Raw genomic sequence first — 18,968 nt, forward strand, 5'->3', positions numbered from 1 at the left:
TACATGACAAATACATTTCACAGTTGGAAAAAGAAGAATTGTAAAAATAAAAATTTAGTAGACTTCCTGTGACTCCTGTAGCTTAACATATTGCCAAATGTTTACCTGATTTCAGGGTATTTTAATCAAACGTGTTTCTCTTCTTGTTCTTATTTGCTCATTTCTTAGTGAGTAAAGACAAATGTTCAGTTCTGACTCAGCCTGGTCCTTTAATCTCATCCCCAGGAACCACAGTGATGACAATGACGGCGTTTGACGCGGACGACCCGAACACAGACAACGCCGTTCTGCGCTACAACATCGTCAAACAGTCTCCAGACAAACCTTCACCGAACATGTTCTACATTGACGCAGAAAGAGGAGACATTGTCACAGTTATAGCTCCCACGTTACTTGACAGAGAGGTGGGTTAACTCGGCGAAGCTGTTCCTGTGTTTGTGGTGTGGGCCTCTGCACCGATACTCTTTTCCCAAGTGAGGAAAAAACAACGGTGTGGCGTTGGTGGTCAGGAAGTTGTCACGAGGCTTAAACGTGTCACTGGAGTTTCTGAAACGAAGCATCCATTCATCGCCAACGCTTCGGTGTTTGTGTGTGCCTTTGTGTGAGGGAGCACCGGCGCGTGCCAGCTAGCAGGCGCAGTAGCTAGACGAGCGCCTTTCCATTTCCCCGTAAAACCAGAGCGACACAACGGGATGATTGCTTTTCCAGCAGGGTGACGGATGCCAGAACATCGATTGGCTCCGCTGGTGGAAGAGGAATATTAGCTGTTGTCAGACACTTAGCGAATAGTTTAATTGAGGTGATACACACTCATCCGTCGACTCTGGTGGTGTCCGACATCCCGAAAGCTAAAAACCTCCCATCCGGAACTGTTGGAGCCGCGGTGACTAACCGCCCTGATGAGCCAATCCCTGAGCTACAGTAGACTGTTTAATAGAAGCCTAATTAATTAAAAGTAGGATGAAATGAGATGTAATCGATGCGGTGTGCAGCGTTGCTGCTTTTGTGAGGCGAATAAGAAATCATCCAAGAGATACACAGCTGGTGGTTTTTCCTGGTGTAATAGGAGGATGAAACTGAGACTTCCAGGATATTTCAAAAGATAATGCTCCAGTAGAGTGTGGAAAAGAACAGCAACAATAACACTGCTTCTCTAATGTCTGCAGCCGAGACTTATTACACCACTAACAGGCTAATGTTCAAAAAAGCAGCTGAATGCCTTTGAAGAAGGCAGAATTTTTCAGCTTTTCTCTTCGTTTTAAAACTCAAACTAACTCGCGTCCACATGTAAAGCTGGAAATACAATTATTTCAGCTTTAACGCCTTGGTGGTCATTAATACTGCATTTGTGCATATGCATGATAGGTTATAGGTTTTTGAAAAGATCATGTAATGCACATGTATATTTGTGTTTGATTTGCACTTATTTTGATCAACAAATAGCATAGCATTCACGTGTTTTGATGTTTGAAGCAACGAGTCAGTTTTATGCTGCCGTGCAGGATCGTCAGAGTCCTCCAAAACGTTTAAATTTCAACGAGACAAAAAGGACGAGCCCCCAAATCATGTTACGACCCGGCTCGAAACGACCGTAACAAGAGCGGGGTGTCCCGTGACTTCCCACGCCCAAACAGACACAGACACAGCATTGGACTTTTAACAATAATTTATTGACAACAATGGCACTCACGGTAGTGGGAGTGTATAATTTCGGGGTGAGCTAAGGCCAACACAACAAACAAAACTCAATCTGACCTGTTTAAGGAAAAGAAAAGAAAGAAATAACACAGTCTGACCTCCCTGGTCTACAAACACAGGAGAAAAGAAGGCTTCCCAAAATAATCGGCAGCTCACCCCTACTTGCTCCGCACTTCACACACGTGCCCGACCTTTTAACCAAATAGCTATTGCTACGGCTGCTCCGTCTGGACCTTAGTTCCTTAGGTCCACCAATCACAGCCGAGCCCCTGCACAGGTGAATTTGCATACACACATTAAGAAACAGGTAACCCACCAACACAGGCACGCAACAGGCTCAAAGAAAAAGAAGTGAAACAAGTTTCTTTCTATAATAAAGAAATCATGACAAATATATGTATGTGAGAGCTCTTTGTGGGATTAATAGTCACATGATTGAAAAGAAAAGCAGGCAGAAAGGGTACCTTAAAACTGTCCACATCGGGGTCTGACGCAATTTAGACGCAGCCGCTTTAGCACGTCGTCATGACTCCAGCTCGATGCTGTTCAGCTCCATCTGCCAATATAGTTTTTAAATACAGTATGTCTTTTGTATGTCTGCAATATTCTGCTTTGCAACAAAGGCAAAGCACCGAATGGATAGGAGAAACAAAAATATTTCCTATGTTCTTCAAATTCAAACATAATTCAGGTGGCGCTATAAGTGTATTTGGATAGACGCCTCACCTGCCCCAGGGAAGCAAAAAGCAATCCGGAGAAAATTGGAAAATCAATTTTGTCACATTGAAATCAGTTTGATTTTCCCTCTAGTGCTTTCTCTGAGGCGTAAAATCCTGTCTTGATATGCACATTTATTCCAGCACTCTCTGTTTTTCTCCTCTCTTTATTGTAGACATGTCTCCCCGTGCCGTCTAATATTATTCTGACACGCGAGGTTGTTGGATCAATGGCAGGCTGTAATTTCTGACGCCTGGTAATGCTGCAGGGATGAGGCCGTTTTCTTAAGTTAGAAAAGATCAAAGAGTTTTTGTATTTTTCACTGGATTTACATGGAAATCACTGTTAATGAGTCTGCATTGCAAAAATGTCCCTCTTTACCTGCCGTCCTCTGAAGCAGGGCCGTGCAGAGTGCAGTTACTACAAGATTCAAGCACTATTCGTACGGTACACATCAAAACTGCACATGTCACTGGATGCTAATCAATACAGGGTTCCACCTTCGTCAGTCTCCATGAAGGCGAGCACGAGACTGTTGATGTGTTTTCTTCCTCTGCGATTCAGCATGCACATCTATGAGTGTTTGTAAGAATAACTCAGATAAGCTTAAATTAATAAATGATCTGTTCAGAGAAAACAAAACACCTTGTGAGATAGTGGCGCTTCATGCTGCGCACATCTTCCAGCTGATCCTTCATCCTGCACAAAAACATAATCTCACCATCTCATTTATCAGTCCAGCCATAGTTTCATCAGTCAGCTGTGCTTTCATGCACTGCCTCCCGTTGTCACAGCTGTACTGCAGCACATTATTTTAAAGGCTTGTGATCTAAAGGAGCAGAAATTTGAATCAGAAAGAAGCAAAGAAACCTGCAAAGGTGGCGGACGGCAGGAAGGGGTGCACTGAAATCTCCCTTTGTCTTCAACATCACATCTGAATTTTAATCAGGTGTACTGCTTTGGCTCTTTTTGCTGTGAAGAGCTGAGAGTCTGACCTTCCAGTTTTCTGTCTTAGAGCCGTAAGTCATGTGCTCGTCATAAAACTCGATATTTTATCAAATAAAATGCTTCTAGTTAGTGGACAAAGCTTCTCGAAACTAATAAAATCATGCTGAAAATGATTTGCAATACATTTCCATCCATCTGGGGCATCTTTAGCATTAGGCTGCTGGGGGGGCAGCGGCCAAGGCAGAGAAGCCCAGACCTCCCTCTCCCAGGAGAGCTGAGAGTTATAATCTCTGGCCTCCCACAGTGACAGATTCCCAGAACATCTAGCGGATGTTCTCCTTTCAGTCACTACCCAGAGCTCGTGACCACACATGACCGTAGGGACATAGGTTGGCCGTTAAATTGAGAGCTTCGCTTTTACACTCAGCTCGTTTCACCAGTACAGCGTCCGCTCACTACAGCTGCAGCACCAATCCGTCTGTCGATGTCACGCTCCCCTCAGTCAACAAACCCCTGAGATACTCCTCCACTTGGGGTGGCAACTCGTCCCCCAATCCTGACTGGGCACGCCACCCTCAGGCTTGGAGGTGCCAATTTCCGTTCCCGCTGCTTCACGCTCAGACTCGCACTGCTCCGATGTGAGCTAGAGGCCACCGCCCGATGAAGCCAACAGAACCACATCATCAATGCCAGACACGAAATTCTGAGACCACCCAAGTGGTACCCATGCATCCTCCCACAGTCCAAAGACATGCAGTTCACGGCGTTAGGTTAACTGATGAATCTAAATGACCCAGGGCGTACCCCGCCTCTCACCCTATGGTAGCTAGGATAGGCTCCGGCGGCCCCACGACCTTGACAAAGACAAGCAGAAGAGGATGATGGACACTATATTTCACTTTAGCGCCTGTGTTATGCTAGATAAGCTGTTTGGTATTTGTTACAATTTTGGAAAGATATATCTCTGAGGCCGATCAGCTGCTCATCCATCATATTTGTGGCGACCAACTAATCGATTGATGCATTTCTGGTTTAGTCTTATTTATACTGTGTTCTGAGTTACGCTGAATGCATTTGAACAGTCTAAGTAGAGATGTGTGTATACGGTTACAGACACCAGGCAGAGACGTTCTCAGAAGTAATGAAACCGAGAAGGGTTCCCAGTGTTTTTGGCTTGAATATATTTGTTACAGAATGACCACATTTACACACACACGAGTCATTCTGATCTGTTTTAGTCCATGGAGTGTCCGTGTGCTGGCTGGTTGTAACCGGAGAGGACAGACTGCTAATGGCAGTGTGACTTTCTGACTCCCTAATGCTCTCCGGCCAATCTGGGAGCTGTCACTGCTCAGGATAGCCAATCGATAGAGTTGACCGACCCCTTCGCCCCTCTCATGTCTTACAAAGGTGAATTACATGGAGGGAAGAGGATGTCTGCTTGTGTGTGTGTGTGTTGCCACCGAATTGTGATGTTTGCAGTGATATAAATGAAACTTCTTGATGTGTTATGTTTGGTGAATCAGCCAAATTAAGGCACATCGTAACAGTTCCCATTTTTAAGGTAAATTTCATTTTTAAAGTACTTTTGAAAACTGTTTTGACTTCTCTGAAAATGAGAGTGGAAAAGAAATTTGATTAGCATCGAGTCTACAACCTGTTTTACCGTCTACGCAGGGTGGGGATCTCCAGGCCTCGATGGCCGGCAGGTTTTGTGTCCTTGATCTAGAGCTGGGCGATAGAACAATAACGATATGTATCGCGAAATAACTTTTTCTCGATAGAAAAATTAAACTATTGCGATAGACCTCGCCGCTCTTGTTCCAATGCCGGAGAGATTGTCGAACAGAAGAGCCACAGAAGTTCGGTAGTGTGAAGGTATTTCGGCTATTTCAAGTCTGACAAAAACAGAGTAGCGCGCACTGTAAATTGTGCCGAAAGCAAGTCTGGAAATACAATAAAGCGGTGCATGCTCAATCTCTGACTGGAAGCGCTAATTCGTCATTCGGCTTTTGTCAGACTTTTGTCTGTTCTTCTGTAAAACAAACTAAGATTTATTTTTAGAATTAATATTTTGTTTCTAAGTGGAATTGACAATTTAGTCTGTTTCGTTTGTTCTGTTTTGAAACTTAAACGCTTTAGCGGCTGCCTTTTGTGTAGTTTGCAATATTTGCCTTTATTTATCTGAAAAAGTCTCATGTTCCTTAAGTACATCTACACTGTTGAACTTATTATGGGAAATAAATATTTAAATCAAAACAAGCTGCTGATTATTTCACATTTTACTTGTGAGCAACAGCACATTTAAATCCTACAAATATAGTTATTTGGCTTATATCGTGATATATATCGTTATCGCCTGAAATGAAAAAAACATATTGTGATATATATCGTTATCGCCTGAAAAAAAAAAAAAAAACAAAACATATCGTGATATATATCGTTATCGCCTGAAATGAAAAAAACATATCGTGATATATATCGTTATCGCCTGAAATGGAAAAAACATATCGTGATATATATCGTTATCACCTGAAATGAAAAAAACATATTGTGATATATATCGTTATCGCCTGAAATGTAAAAAACATATCGTGATATATATCGTTATCGCCTGAAAAAAAAAAAAAAAACATATCGTGATATATATCGTTATCGCCTGAAATGAAAAAAACATATCGTGATATATATCGTTATCGCCTGAAATGAAAAAAACATATTGTGATATATATCGTTATCGCCTGAAATGTAAAAAACATATCGTGATATATATCGTTATCACCTGAAAAAAAAAAAAAAAAAACATATCGTGATATATATCGTTATCGCCTGAAATGAAAAAAACATATCGTGATATATATCGTTATCGCCTGAAATGAAAAAAACATATTGTGATATATATCGTTATCGCCTGAAATGAAAAAAACATATCGTGATATATATCGTTATCACCTGAAATGAAAAAAACATATTGTGATATATATCGTTATCGCCTGAAATGAAAAAAACATATTGTGATATATATCGTTATCGCCTGAAATGTAAAAAACATATCGTGATATATATCATTATCGCCTGAAAAAAAAAAAAAACCATATCGTGATATATATCGTTATCGCCTGAAATGAAAAAAACATATCGTGATATATATCGTTATCGCCTGAAATGAAAAAAACATATCGTGATATATATCGTTATCGCCTGAAATAAAAAAACATATCGTGATATATATCGTTATCGCCTGAAATGAAAAAAACATATCGTGATATATATCGTTATCGCCTGAAATAAAAAAACATATCGTGATATATATCGTTATCGCCTGAAATAAAAAAAACCCAACATATCGTGATATATATCGTTATCGCCTGAAATTAAAAAAAACAACATATCGTGATATGAAAAAATACCTTGATCCAACACAGCTGATTTAAATGGCTAAATGACCTCCTCAACGTGTCTTGAAGTTCTCCAGAGGCCTGGTAACGAACTCATTTGGTCTCTGTTGACGTGACGGTTTGTAATCGTCGTTGAGGTGCACGCATGGTCTGTTAACAAAGCCTTAGGACCTGTGCTGTAAATGTGTTTACATGTCATTATTCACTCTGTTATGCTTAACGAGTGCAGATCTCGAGTGACAGGTAAATGGATGCACACACTTATCCCTGATCAGTGCAGAAAGCAATGGCGGCTGTAAGTAAAGCGACCCGGTGTTTGTTTAGCGCGACCTTGGCAACACGCTTCCTGACAGCGTCCGGCTGATAGGAAAGCGAATCCCGTCTAATGGCTTATTTGGCGCTGTGGCTGGAGTGGCTACATGCCGGTGTGTTGGGATGAATGAAACCTGAAACTTTGGCAGGTTCCACTTTAAGGGGAAGCTGCATTCGTTTTCTCCATCGTCACTGTTGTGATCCGCTGCACTCCCCCACCCCGCCGCTCCCGTCTCCCTATGCTGTCATGTTCATCACATTGTTTTCTTGGTTATTTTCATTTTGTGTTATTTTCTCTCTTCTCGCCGCCTTACTGTCTATCTCTGTTTTTTCCCATCAGCCTCGCCTCCCCTTCTCTGTCAACACTTCACTGTGGACATCCAATTACTCGCAGGTCATAGCATAGTGATTCCATTCAGAGCAGCACCATTCAGCGCAGGCCTCAAACAGCCATTCAAATTACATCCTTGGCCGCCTTCAGAGTTGCCGCTCTGCAAAATGTTGTTTTCAAACATTTCTGGGGCCACCACCTAATCTGATCTCCCGAACATAATTGAATGTCAGTCGTCACATAAAGATGGTTGCCTCTCTTCAATTAGCATCTCGTTTCCTCGTGTCACAGCAACGAGACAAAGCAGACAGAGAAATATTTACTCCTCCCAGGTAGAGGCCGGAGCGAGTTATTATATTATGTCATTTATATGCAAATAATACAGCACAGGAAACACATTGATAAGATTTCATTACAGCAGATTTGATGTACACTTCAGTTTATAAACTCCCTTCATTCTCCTATTATGATTTTCAGATTGGTAAGGTGTGAGTAGATGAGTCGGACAAAGACAGATGCAGGACGGTATGGACTCATGATGGGTACCGGTATCCGGTGCCATTATGGCACCGGTTCTGACATAATCAGTAGTAACCAGACCGAAAAGCAGCGCACATTTCGTTGCTTTTTTTTCCTGTGATGTCACACGCTTTAGATTCTAGCCAATCCTTTTACGTTTCCGAGGATAGTAGGCGGGTCCAGGTACGTACGTTCTTTTAGAGCAGAGCTACAGATTAAAAACGCCCAAGGCGAAGCGGTCAAAAGTCTGGCTGTACTTCACAGCAAAAGATGCAAACTCAGCAGCTGCAACAAGTGCTTTAAGCTGATACTGTGATACTGTCAAAGGAGGTAACACCTCAAATCTGATGAAACACCTGGAGACGCATAGCGTTTTTTTAAAAAGCCGAGAAATGCGCCGTATTTGATAGCTTGCTGCGAGACCTCACACCGAGCACATCTACTGCGGGTGAGGTGCCTGTTATCAGACCCGGAGTTAGCAACATCCCCCAAAAACCCGAAGAGGAGAGTCCTGGCCCCTAGCCCTGCCAGTGTAGCAGAAATGATGAGGATGATGATGCAGCAGCAGCCGTTCTTCTCTGCGTGAGTAGCTTAATGTTGTTCGTGTGTAATTTACGTTGAGTAGGCTAACCACGTTATTACATTAATGCATGTAAGGTGAACTAACAAACATCATCATAGCTACATGCGGCTGTCTTCTTGTTTGATGGCAGATACTCCCTTCACCCTGGCCAAAAAGGCTAAAATGACCAAAGAAAAAGTGGAAAACAGCTAAACATGAGAGGTTTTTGGACAAAGTTTGTGTTTTTTCCATTGTTTAAGCTGCTTCCAGCCAAGAGTGATGCCATATATGCCCCATAGCTGCAGAAAAGGCTAACATTGTTATCTTTTTACAATACAACAGCTGAACATGAGAGGTTTTTGGACAAAGTTTGTGTTCTCCATTCTTTAAGCACCGGTTTGAGCACCGTTTAAGCACCGGCACCGTTTCAAAAGTACCAGTTTGGTACTGGTATCGGATAAAACCTAAATGATACCCATCCCTACTCACGTGTAGGTTCTCAGAGGGTGCGGGAATCCGAACAGGTTCAGCTCTTTTTGGCTGGCAAGAAAGAGACGCCATCAGAAGGTTCTGGCTCAGCATGTGCTAGGAGATGCAACTTAATAGAGAAATGAGAGTGGAGGAGAGCTAACGTGATCCTGAGTGGCAGAATGGAGAACAAATTTAGAAGCAACAGAGTGATTTTATTCACAGCAGCAACAATGAATACAAGGCGCTTTGTATTCACTGCTTACTGAAATGTTTTTCAGGGCTGTCTCTAGCCACAAGCTTGGAGAGTTTTGTGGAAGTAATTTAGAGTTCTTATAAAACTGGCCTCAGTATAAAGATGTGTGTGAACTACAGCCAGTCTGGACCACAGGTAACGTGAAACGTATTCAGAGGTCTCGTATTTCCTCGTTAAATCCCTGTTGAATACCTTCTGAAGCAAATTTCAATGAATTTAGAAAAGTTGGAGGCGTCTGAGATAAGGGGGCAGCTTTTCACTCCCTGATAGTTTTGTTAGTGATTAATATGCTGATCTTTGAGACTGATTAATGCTCCCAATGTAATCAAGGTAAAGCTGTGTTAGCCTGAACGCGTGTCCGTATAGACGCGCTGCTCTCCTTCAATATCTGAAATGAATTGAGATTGGGACTACATTAATAATCTGGAAGCAAAATCGCAGTACACAGTAGATTTCTTATTTGTTTGTTAACGTCACGTCTGTGAGTTGTACAACTTTAAGGGGAGGGCAGAGACATCTTCACCCATCAACAAACGGATGAGGAAACAGTCTCAGCACATCCATCATTCGCCACAGTAAAGGTCATATAACAATAAGCAGAACACAGTTTGGATTGGAGGGGAAGCTTAATATCTGGTATATTCATTCTTGGCACATGGATGCAGCGTCTGCTCCCCTAACTTCAGTTGTATCTGGTATGTACTGTGTACAGAGTAGGGCTGCCACAAACGATTATTTTGATAGTCGACTAGTCATCGATTAATTTTGCGATTAGTCGACTAATCAGATCATCATCCATTGGACGTAAAACATACAGCCTATTGCACCAGCAGCATCTGCTCTTATATAACTATCATTAGCTTACAGCTTGAAGTGTTTAAGGTCTGTGCTAACTAAAAATAAAGACAAGATGATAGTTTATTACATTTTAATGAAATTTGCAGATTGTTTCGGTGAAGTTTCATAAACTCCTTGCTATCTAAAATATAACAGGACACCGGAGTAAATTCTCGAGCATCTCACACTTCTGATAATCAGCTGTCTGCTTGACGTTTATTCAGCTGTGTAAAAACTATAACTTTAATCTCAGCCAAACCGATTTACTCAGGAACAAATAAAATACTGAAAAAAGCCAAACAACAACATTTTTAAGTTATCTAAGTGACTTATATATCATGTTTAACCTGAGTAGCGAAAGACGGCGGTGGGTTTGAAAACGATTAGCGGGAGTCCGGTGCTCTCACGGCTCTAGTTAGCCTAGCCCCCGGCTAGCTATCGAGCTAGTGGGTAACAGACGTCTCCGAAAACGTCGGAGCGCTTTTGAAAATATGTGGTGTCTTGATAAAATGAGCAGATATTTGAGGTTTACACAGCTACATTCTCGCCTGAAAATATGTTCAACGTTTATTTTGTGACCCAGAAAGATTAATAAGAGTGATATTAAAACTAACTAGCTGCCGCCATTGTTGGAAACTGAGCTGGGCTGCGCTATGAATTCGGGGACACAGCTTCTTTTTCTTCGGGGTTTAACGGCAGCTGGCATCCTTGTACATGCAGTGCTGCCATCTTCTGTTTCAGTCCGTTATTACACTCTTAAATCCTACTACTTATTCCTGCGTCTTTTGTGATCTTACAAAGCTTCAAACGACGCGTCGACTATTAAATCAGTCGTCGACGATTTTGATAGTCGACATAATCGTGACTAGTCGACTAATCGTGGCAGCCCTAGTACGGAGCATTTGTGCAGTTTACCTTTGGATGTGTTCATGCATCCGTTTATATAAGATAAACTGATAGTGTTCAGGCTCACTGTAGCCACTCCCCCTTATTATGTTTTACTGTTTTTACTATAACATAGTTTCACACCTGGGTTTAGTCCCTACATTTGGACCGAAATGGTTTAAAAAAGGTCAGTTTTGCCTGTGACGCAGCAAGAAGTCAAAACCAATTACAGTCACACTTGCTCACGCATACGTGATGGCTTTTAACTGAGAAACGAAGCCTAGAGAAGAAAGTGAAACACATGAGTACATTACCAAGAGATCCCATTATAAAGAATGTTACTGCAGTGTCTCCCATGGCCAGTAGCCAGACGTCTGGCAGCTGTAATCAATACAGTGTAGTTGGTGTGAACCCAACCACCTCACTCTCTCTTGTTCTTCCCTGAAATGAACAAGGTGAACACCGTTCACGGGCATTGATGAAATACAGCGCTCTTATTTTCCGACTTCATCTCAGTCCTTCCTCTCTTCAGCCGCCTCCTCTTCCTGCCTTCCACTCCTCTATCACGCCTCTGTCCAGTTGCATTAGTGAGGAAATGAGATTCCCCCTAATTAATTAGATCTCCGAGTGCTAAAGATGGAGATTACACCCCAATGAAGGTTAGAGGTGTCAATCACAGTTTTTTTTCTCAAGCTGAGCGTTCCTCGAGATAAATTGAGCCCCCTGGGCATTATGGGTAAAAAAAAAAGTGTGTTGTTAATCTTTGTTTTTTTCTCTCTCTCTCTTGCTTTAATTGAGTCTTGCAGACACTACTCAATGAAAGTCTGGGACCAGAGAGAAAACAACGTGGGAAATTATATTTCCCCTGACAAGCAGAGACGAGAGGCACAGTTTGAAAAGATGAGAGAGAGAAAATGAAAATAAAAGGGATGAAGGTGAAAAATTGGATCATTAAGATACTAAGAGGGCGGAACAATGGAGACTAATAGGACAGGACAACCAGAGAGAGAGTGAGGCAGGCAATCCAAATTACTCCAAATTAAAATAATCTTTGTGCGTGCAGTGAGACAGCCATCACTGTAGGTTATTGATAATTCCTGATCAATTTATTATTTTTTGTTTTGTTTTCTCAGTGGCAATAAATAAAAAACAGTTAAACATGTTTGTGATTTTTTTTCTTTTCTTTTAATTTAATTTTTTTTCTTTTAACCAGTTTTTTGTTCTTGGGTAACAGAGAAAACACGACATTACTGGATTTTCTTAGCAAATACTGTCTGTGGTTTGCAGGAGAGCAGTGCTTCACTGCTGCATAGGTTCAGCCATCCCAGCTATAATAGCTCTTCAAATATCTATAATTTATGCTCACAAGGCCACGAGGGTGGAGACACTGCAGCAACACATTCAGTTCAAATTCTGAAACATCCGAAGACGGTAGTGATGGTAAATTTGATTCTTTTTACTGAATCGAGTTTTATGAGTCACTCACCAAAGTGAATCGGGTTTTTTGAGTCATTTGATTCACTGAGTCAGTTGACCAGACAGTGCAAAAAATGTACATTTTCACTCAAACTTAATTTGTTTCTCTTTTAATGTAAATCCTACTGCTAAGATGAATGATTCTAAAAAAAACAACTATTTTATAGAGCAAAAAAGAGCAAAAACATTTCTAAAAGTAAGCAATTTCCTATCAAAATTGCTTAATAAACATTTATTTTGTTTATTTTTATTTTATTAGTATTTTCCTTAAATGTGTTAAATATTTTCTCATCTAATTGTCCACTGAAATGTGAGCCAGGGGGCGGTAATGCGCCTTAACATTGGTTGCAAACCAAGAAGAAGAAGAAGCTGTGAGCCAGGAGGGAGGGGTGAGTGAGTTCAATTCAATTCAATTCAATTTTATTTATATAGCGCCAAATCACAACAAATGTCGCCTCAAGGCGCTTCATAGATACAGAGAAAAGCCCAACAATCATATGACCCCCTATGAGCAAGCACTTTGGCGACAGTGGGAAGGAAAAACTCCCTTTTAACAGGAAGAAACCTCCAGCAGAACCAGGCTCAGGGAGGGGCGGCCATCTGCTGCGACCGGTTGGGGTGTGAGAAGGAAGACAGGATAAAAGACATGCTGTGGAAGAGAGAAAGAGATTAATAACAGATATGATTCAATACAGAGAGGTCTGTTAACACATAGTGAGTGAGAAAGGTGACTGGAAAGGAAAAACTCAATGCATCATGGGAATCCCCCGGCAGCCTACATCTATTGCAGCATAACTAAGGGAGGATTCAGGGTCACCTGGTCCAGCCCTAACTATATGCTTTAGCAAAAAGGAAAGTTTTAAGCCTAATCTTAAAAGTAGAGATAGTGTCTGTCTCCCGAATCCAAACTGGAAGCTGGTTCCACAGAAGAGGGGCCTGAAAACTGAAGGCTCTGCCTCCCATTCTACTTTTAAATACTCTAGGAACAACAAGTAGGCCTGCAGAGCGGGAGCGAAGTGCTCTAATAGGGTGATATGGTACTACAAGGTCATTAAGATAAGATGGGGCCTGATTATTTAAGACCTTGTATGTGAGGAGCAGGATTTTGAATTCAATTCTGGATTTAACAGGAAGCCAATGAAGGGAAGCCAAAACAGGAGAAATATGCTCTCTCTTTCTGGTCCCTGTCAGTACTCTTGCTGCAGCATTTTGGATTAACTGAAGGCTTTTCAGGGAGTTTTTTGGACATCCTGATAATAATGAATTGCAGTAGTCCAGCCTGGAAGTAATAAATGCATGAACTAGTTTTTCAGCGTCACTCTGAGACAGGATATTTCTAATTTTAGAGATGTTGCGCAAATGGAAGAACGCAGTCTTACATATTTGTTTAATATGTGCGTTGAAGGACATATCCTGGTCAAAAATGACTCCAAGGTTCCTCACAGTGTTACTGGAGGCCAAGGTAATGCCATCCAGAGGAAGAATCTGGTTAGATACCATATTTCTAAGCTTTTCAGCGCCGAGTACAATGACCTCAGTTTTATCTGAGTGAGTGAGTGAGTGATTCGCTTACGCTTACGATTCAGCACAGGAGGGAGGGGGTGAGTAGCTCAAATGTGCTGTTAGCATGTTAGCAGAGTGATGCTACTGTGAAGCGAGGAGCTATTTTCTTGATGTGAGCTTCTACTCAGGGTTTTTTCTTCCAGTTCAGAGCAGAAATGCTTTTGTTAAGAAACTGGCTGTTGTTCCCCCCCACACACAATTTTAATTATAAGCTAGATATATTTCTACTAATGGAATTAGTTTTCTAACAGCAACAGGGATGAGTCAGTGAGTCAGTTGGGCTTGTGAATCATGATTCACGAGTCAGTAAAGTGATTCTCGAGTATTGAACGATTCGTTCACGAATTGAACATCACTACAAGACCGTCGATGAAGAAAAAGTGAAGTCGTTGTTATGAGGCAGGACGCCCAGTTTTAAAGTGTGGTAAAAAAAAAATTTGCCTCCTTCCTTATTTGTTGTTTTGTTTTACACTTTTTTCAAAATAACATTTTTCAGCTTGAATATTAGACAGATGTAACCTAAGTAAATCTAAAATTTGTTTCTAAATTATGATTTCATTTATTATTGGAAAAACATGATCTGAACCTACCTGGGCCTTGTTGAAAGTAATTCAGTAATAAAAACCTGGTTGTGTCAACGGTGGCAAAAGAGTTGCAATGAGAGTTCATCGATGATTCATCCATGCAGTCACAAAATAACTCAGATTATCTAAAGTCTGCAGGCCTCACTTATCTAAGTTACGGTCAATGTTCGTGATTCAACAATCAGAAAATAACATCCATGGGAGAGTTCGAAGGTTGAAACCGCTGCTAAAGAAAAGAGCACAAAGGCTCATCTGCCAAAAGACCTCTTTAATGATTTTTAAGACTTTTGTTTAAACTTTCTGGAAGGTTTGAGTCTCTTTACATCTGCCCTAAAACAGACTCAGAAAGGGTTTTATTGTCAAATGTTGAGCAGGTTTACAACATTACGAAATTGCTGCGCAAACATACTGTCAGATTTTTATTTTATTTATTTATTTTTCAGAATCAACGCAGTATTTTATAATAAAGAAAATCATACGAACAGTCAAACATGGTGGTGATAGTGTGATAGTCTGGGCTGCTTTACTTCTTCAGGACAATTCGCTGTAATTGATGGAAACATGAATTCTGTGTTTTACCAGAAAATCCTGACGGAGAGTGTCTGACCATCAGTACATGCCCTGAAGCTCAAGCAGAACAATGACTCAAAACACATCAGGTTTTGGTGTGGCCTAGCAACAGTCTGGACCTAAATCCTATTGATACGCTTTTAGACAAGCCTGTCATGTTTGGACCCCCCAGTGTGGCTGAATTAAAGCAATTCTGCAAAGAAATGTGCAAAATTCCTCCGGTGCAATGTGAAAGACTCGTTACCAGTTATGAGAACTACTTGACTGCAATTCACGTATCTGTTTTATGGGGCAAATACTTTTCCACATAGGACCAGGTAGGTTTAGGTCTTGTCTACTCATCTTAGTCAGTTCTGGGTTTTTTTTTACTTCCGCTCTCTCAATTAATTTGTCAGTTAATTTTTTAAGTGCTTTTCTTGAGATTGACTACATTTAGAGTAGCAATAATCTGGAAGACAAAATTGCAGCACACAAATGTCAGGGACGCAGGACTCAGAAACTGAATGACTAAAGGTGGCAGCTCTATTTCTGGAGAACATTTGAACATGAAATACAAGAAAACTAAACTAGGAACTAGAATCATGAGGCTCAAACTAGAACACAAAACCAGGAGACGGAGAACCAGAACATGCACAGGTGAGGGTACGATGTGACAAAGGGAAAACACAGGGCTTAAATGCACAGGTGAGACAACGAGACGATGGGGGACAGCTGGGACAGATCAGACATGATGAGACAAAGGAAACAAAGCAGAATACACTAACAGAAGACTATCAAAGTAAAACAGGAAGCACAAGACATTGGCAAAGACACACGACTGACTGGATATGCAACACAGGGAAGACACAGTGACCGAAACTATGAGCTGGAACTACAAATATAATATGAACAGAAAACCAAATGTGAATCCTAGTCCTGCAGAGTCTTTAGTTTTGGTTTTGGCTAATATCTATCTTGCTAACGTGTGCAGGTATCGACTGCCTGAATGAAGAATACTTGTGAAATCTCTAATTAGGTTAAATACTGTAGTAGGTGTAAAATGTTATGTGTGTCCAGAATAACATAATGTATCTATCTGGCCTCAGGAACCGTTAGCGTCACGACCAGAGACTGTAATCTGATTACTTTTTTCAAGTAACGAGTAAAGTAAGGGATTACTATTGCAAAAACGGTAATTAGATTACTGTTACTTTCCCGTAGGAACGCTGCGTTACTGCGTTACTAAAACCATGATTTTTTTGCGAGAATGTCTCATGACAGTGACGTAAGCGAGTGCGACGTTCGTGACAACAGCTGTGTGCAGATCAACAATGGATCATATATCGAGTGCAGAGAGAGTATGAGCGTGCAGCGTTTAAAGCGTGGAAGTACTGACCTTACTTTGAGTTTGATTCCATAAAAAGTGACAAAAACATTAGTGTCCGTTGTGCGTGGGAAGAAAACTTCTTTTTACAGCGGAAAAAACCCCTAAACTTCCGAGCAAGCACCGAGTAGCTATGACGTAATGGGAAACTCACAGAGAAACTCGCGGATTCTTCCACTGACCGCTGCACACCTGCACCAGGGTAACCCTCCGCCTACCCCACTCCTGCTTTACAGGTGAAAATAGAGCAACAGGACCGCTAGTCTTTGACTTTATTTATTTTCTGCTGTGTTTTACTTGCATCTATTTGAAAGACTGAGTGTAAACACACAAAATATTTTATTTTATGTGCTGGAATGTGCAGAAAATAGGTTTAAATGTTAAACAAATTTCTTCCAGTCAGAGAATGTTGCAGATAATAAAATTTTTGCTTGATGCATAAAGTTAAAAGATTAAAACTAATAAAACAAGTTTTAAAAAGAGACTTTTCCATTTGATTACATTTTGTATGATGATTATGTAGAAAAAGTAGAATTGGGCTGAAAGATCTATCACTTTATCACCTATTCAGGTTGTAAATCGTGTTTTTATAAAGTAACTAAGTAATTAATTACTTTTGAAAATAAGTAATCAGTAAAGTAACGGGATTACTTTTGGGGGGAAGTAATCAGTAATTAGTTACTGATTACTTTTTTCAAGTGACATGACCAACACTGGTCACGACTGCGACTGAGATTTAAAAATGCATAATTTCTATTAAACAAAGCTAAAGTGACTCTAGATATTAGCAGAGCACAAATATTGGCTTGTTCAAATGACTACGCACACAGAATAAAAAAAAGAAAAACAGAAGACCTTTTTAAAATTCCAAAGTAATCTGCGAGCGTGGAGTGGATTCTGACTTTTCCTGTGTCCTAAGGAGGCACTGAAAGGGCAGCGGAGAAAAGGAAGTAGGAAAAGACAGCAGGGTGAGACCTGAATAATTAGGATGAGTCGACTGCTTGCTCGGAGGAAAACGTCTGTGCTAAGTGGAAGCGAGAGCTTCACTAATGTCGGAGAGGTCCCGGTGATGCTACGCTGTCATTATGCTTAGAGAGGGCATCGCCACTCTTATCGCCCTCTTCATCGCTCTTCCTCTACCTTCCGACTTTCTCCTTTTGTCTGCGCTTCCTGTGTCATTTCATCCTTCGTCTGCCTCATTCCTCTGATTCACCCCTTATTTTTCCATCCTCATTGACCTCAGGATAAAAAGTATTTGTCAACAGCTCTTACTCTTCATTGAACCTCCACCCTACAATGGCACTTCAGGCGCGAATTAATTTCACCCTGTCTCTGTGAGAAAGCGCATTGATTGGAAAAGTTTGTTGTTGTGTCCTGAGTACTTTATTGTCCCCTTTCCCATGCTGGTTTCTCCTGCTGATGAAACTGGGCTTGCTTCATTGCCTCTGTTAAAGCTGAAAAAATACAGTCGGGCACGTCTCTGTTTAGGTCTCAATCGAAGCAGCCACAGTAAAGATCATTCAAAGTGCGGCACTTTGCTTCACAGAGACAAAGATCAGCATGTAAATCTATGCTGCTGCACGATCTGCAGTATGGATTTGTATTGTAAAAGAGAGAATAAGCAGAGGAAGTTGTCATTAGCACAAATGCTGCCATATGTGCTGAGGTCATACGGTAATTCTCCTTGTGGAGCACAGCAGTGGGATTCTGTAAACCGTCTAATTTCGTTAAGGCAACTCTACCGAATGTCAAACAAGGGTTCAACTTCTGCTTCGCCATTTCTCAGTTAATCTAGTTTAATCTTTTTGTAGCCTGCTTGAATCGGAGCTTAACTGAATGTATGCGAAGGATCATCCTCCTCCTAACTTTGTTGTCTCTCTCTCAAAGTAAAGGATAAAGGTTTAAATAAGGATCAATATATTGTATTGAACCAATACTGGCAGCTGTGTTTTATATAAAACTTGATGCTTGAATTTAACCCACGGTCATTCTGTAAGTTTCTGTGATGTTCCAAACACAGTCAAGCTTTTTCTGATTCGATAGATCAAAGAGTTTGGAGTCTACAATTGGCTGTTATCCTCTTCAACACAGTCTCCTTGTGCAGACATACACTGCTCCTAATGCTCCTGCTGTGTTTCCAGGTCAAAACTCACAATGTCAGCAAAGATTAACCCTTTAAAACCGGTCAGAGGGCACGCTCTTTTTTGCGCAACTATTTTTAAATCCCGGTAGCTCTGCAACCACGTGAGCTAGCGCAAATTTTTTTTTTGCATATGAAACCGGAGGAGTTGTACTTCCATCTTATGCCATCAGCTTGTCCTCGGTCACAGTTTCCTTCCACATATAGTTTTGCAAAAACTGCATAAAAAGCACTTGCAGCAACAAAAACATAATATTCCAGAAACACGCTTTGCCGATTCGATCAGCTGTTTGTAACACTTCCTACATTGGAATAGACGTCAGCATGAACTATTGCATGTC

The 18,968-nt window shown here is 41.1% G+C and overlaps 1 protein-coding gene across 1 annotated transcript in view; it reads left to right on the forward strand.

Moving 5' to 3' along the window:
• The window catches only part of cdh13 (cadherin 13, H-cadherin (heart)), a 463,504-nt gene that overhangs the window by 300,320 nt on the left and 144,216 nt on the right, over nt 1-18,968 (forward strand). The window contains exon 8 of the mRNA XM_087842806.1: nt 226-404. Coding sequence (XP_087698932.1) covers nt 226-404 — 179 coding nt within the window. The remainder of the gene's footprint in view (nt 1-225; nt 405-18,968) is intronic.

Source organism: Neolamprologus brichardi, chromosome 7 (genome assembly GCF_056152115.1).
Source record: "Neolamprologus brichardi isolate AB-2024 chromosome 7, ASM5615211v1, whole genome shotgun sequence".
NCBI lineage: Eukaryota > Metazoa > Chordata > Actinopteri > Cichliformes > Cichlidae > Neolamprologus > Neolamprologus brichardi.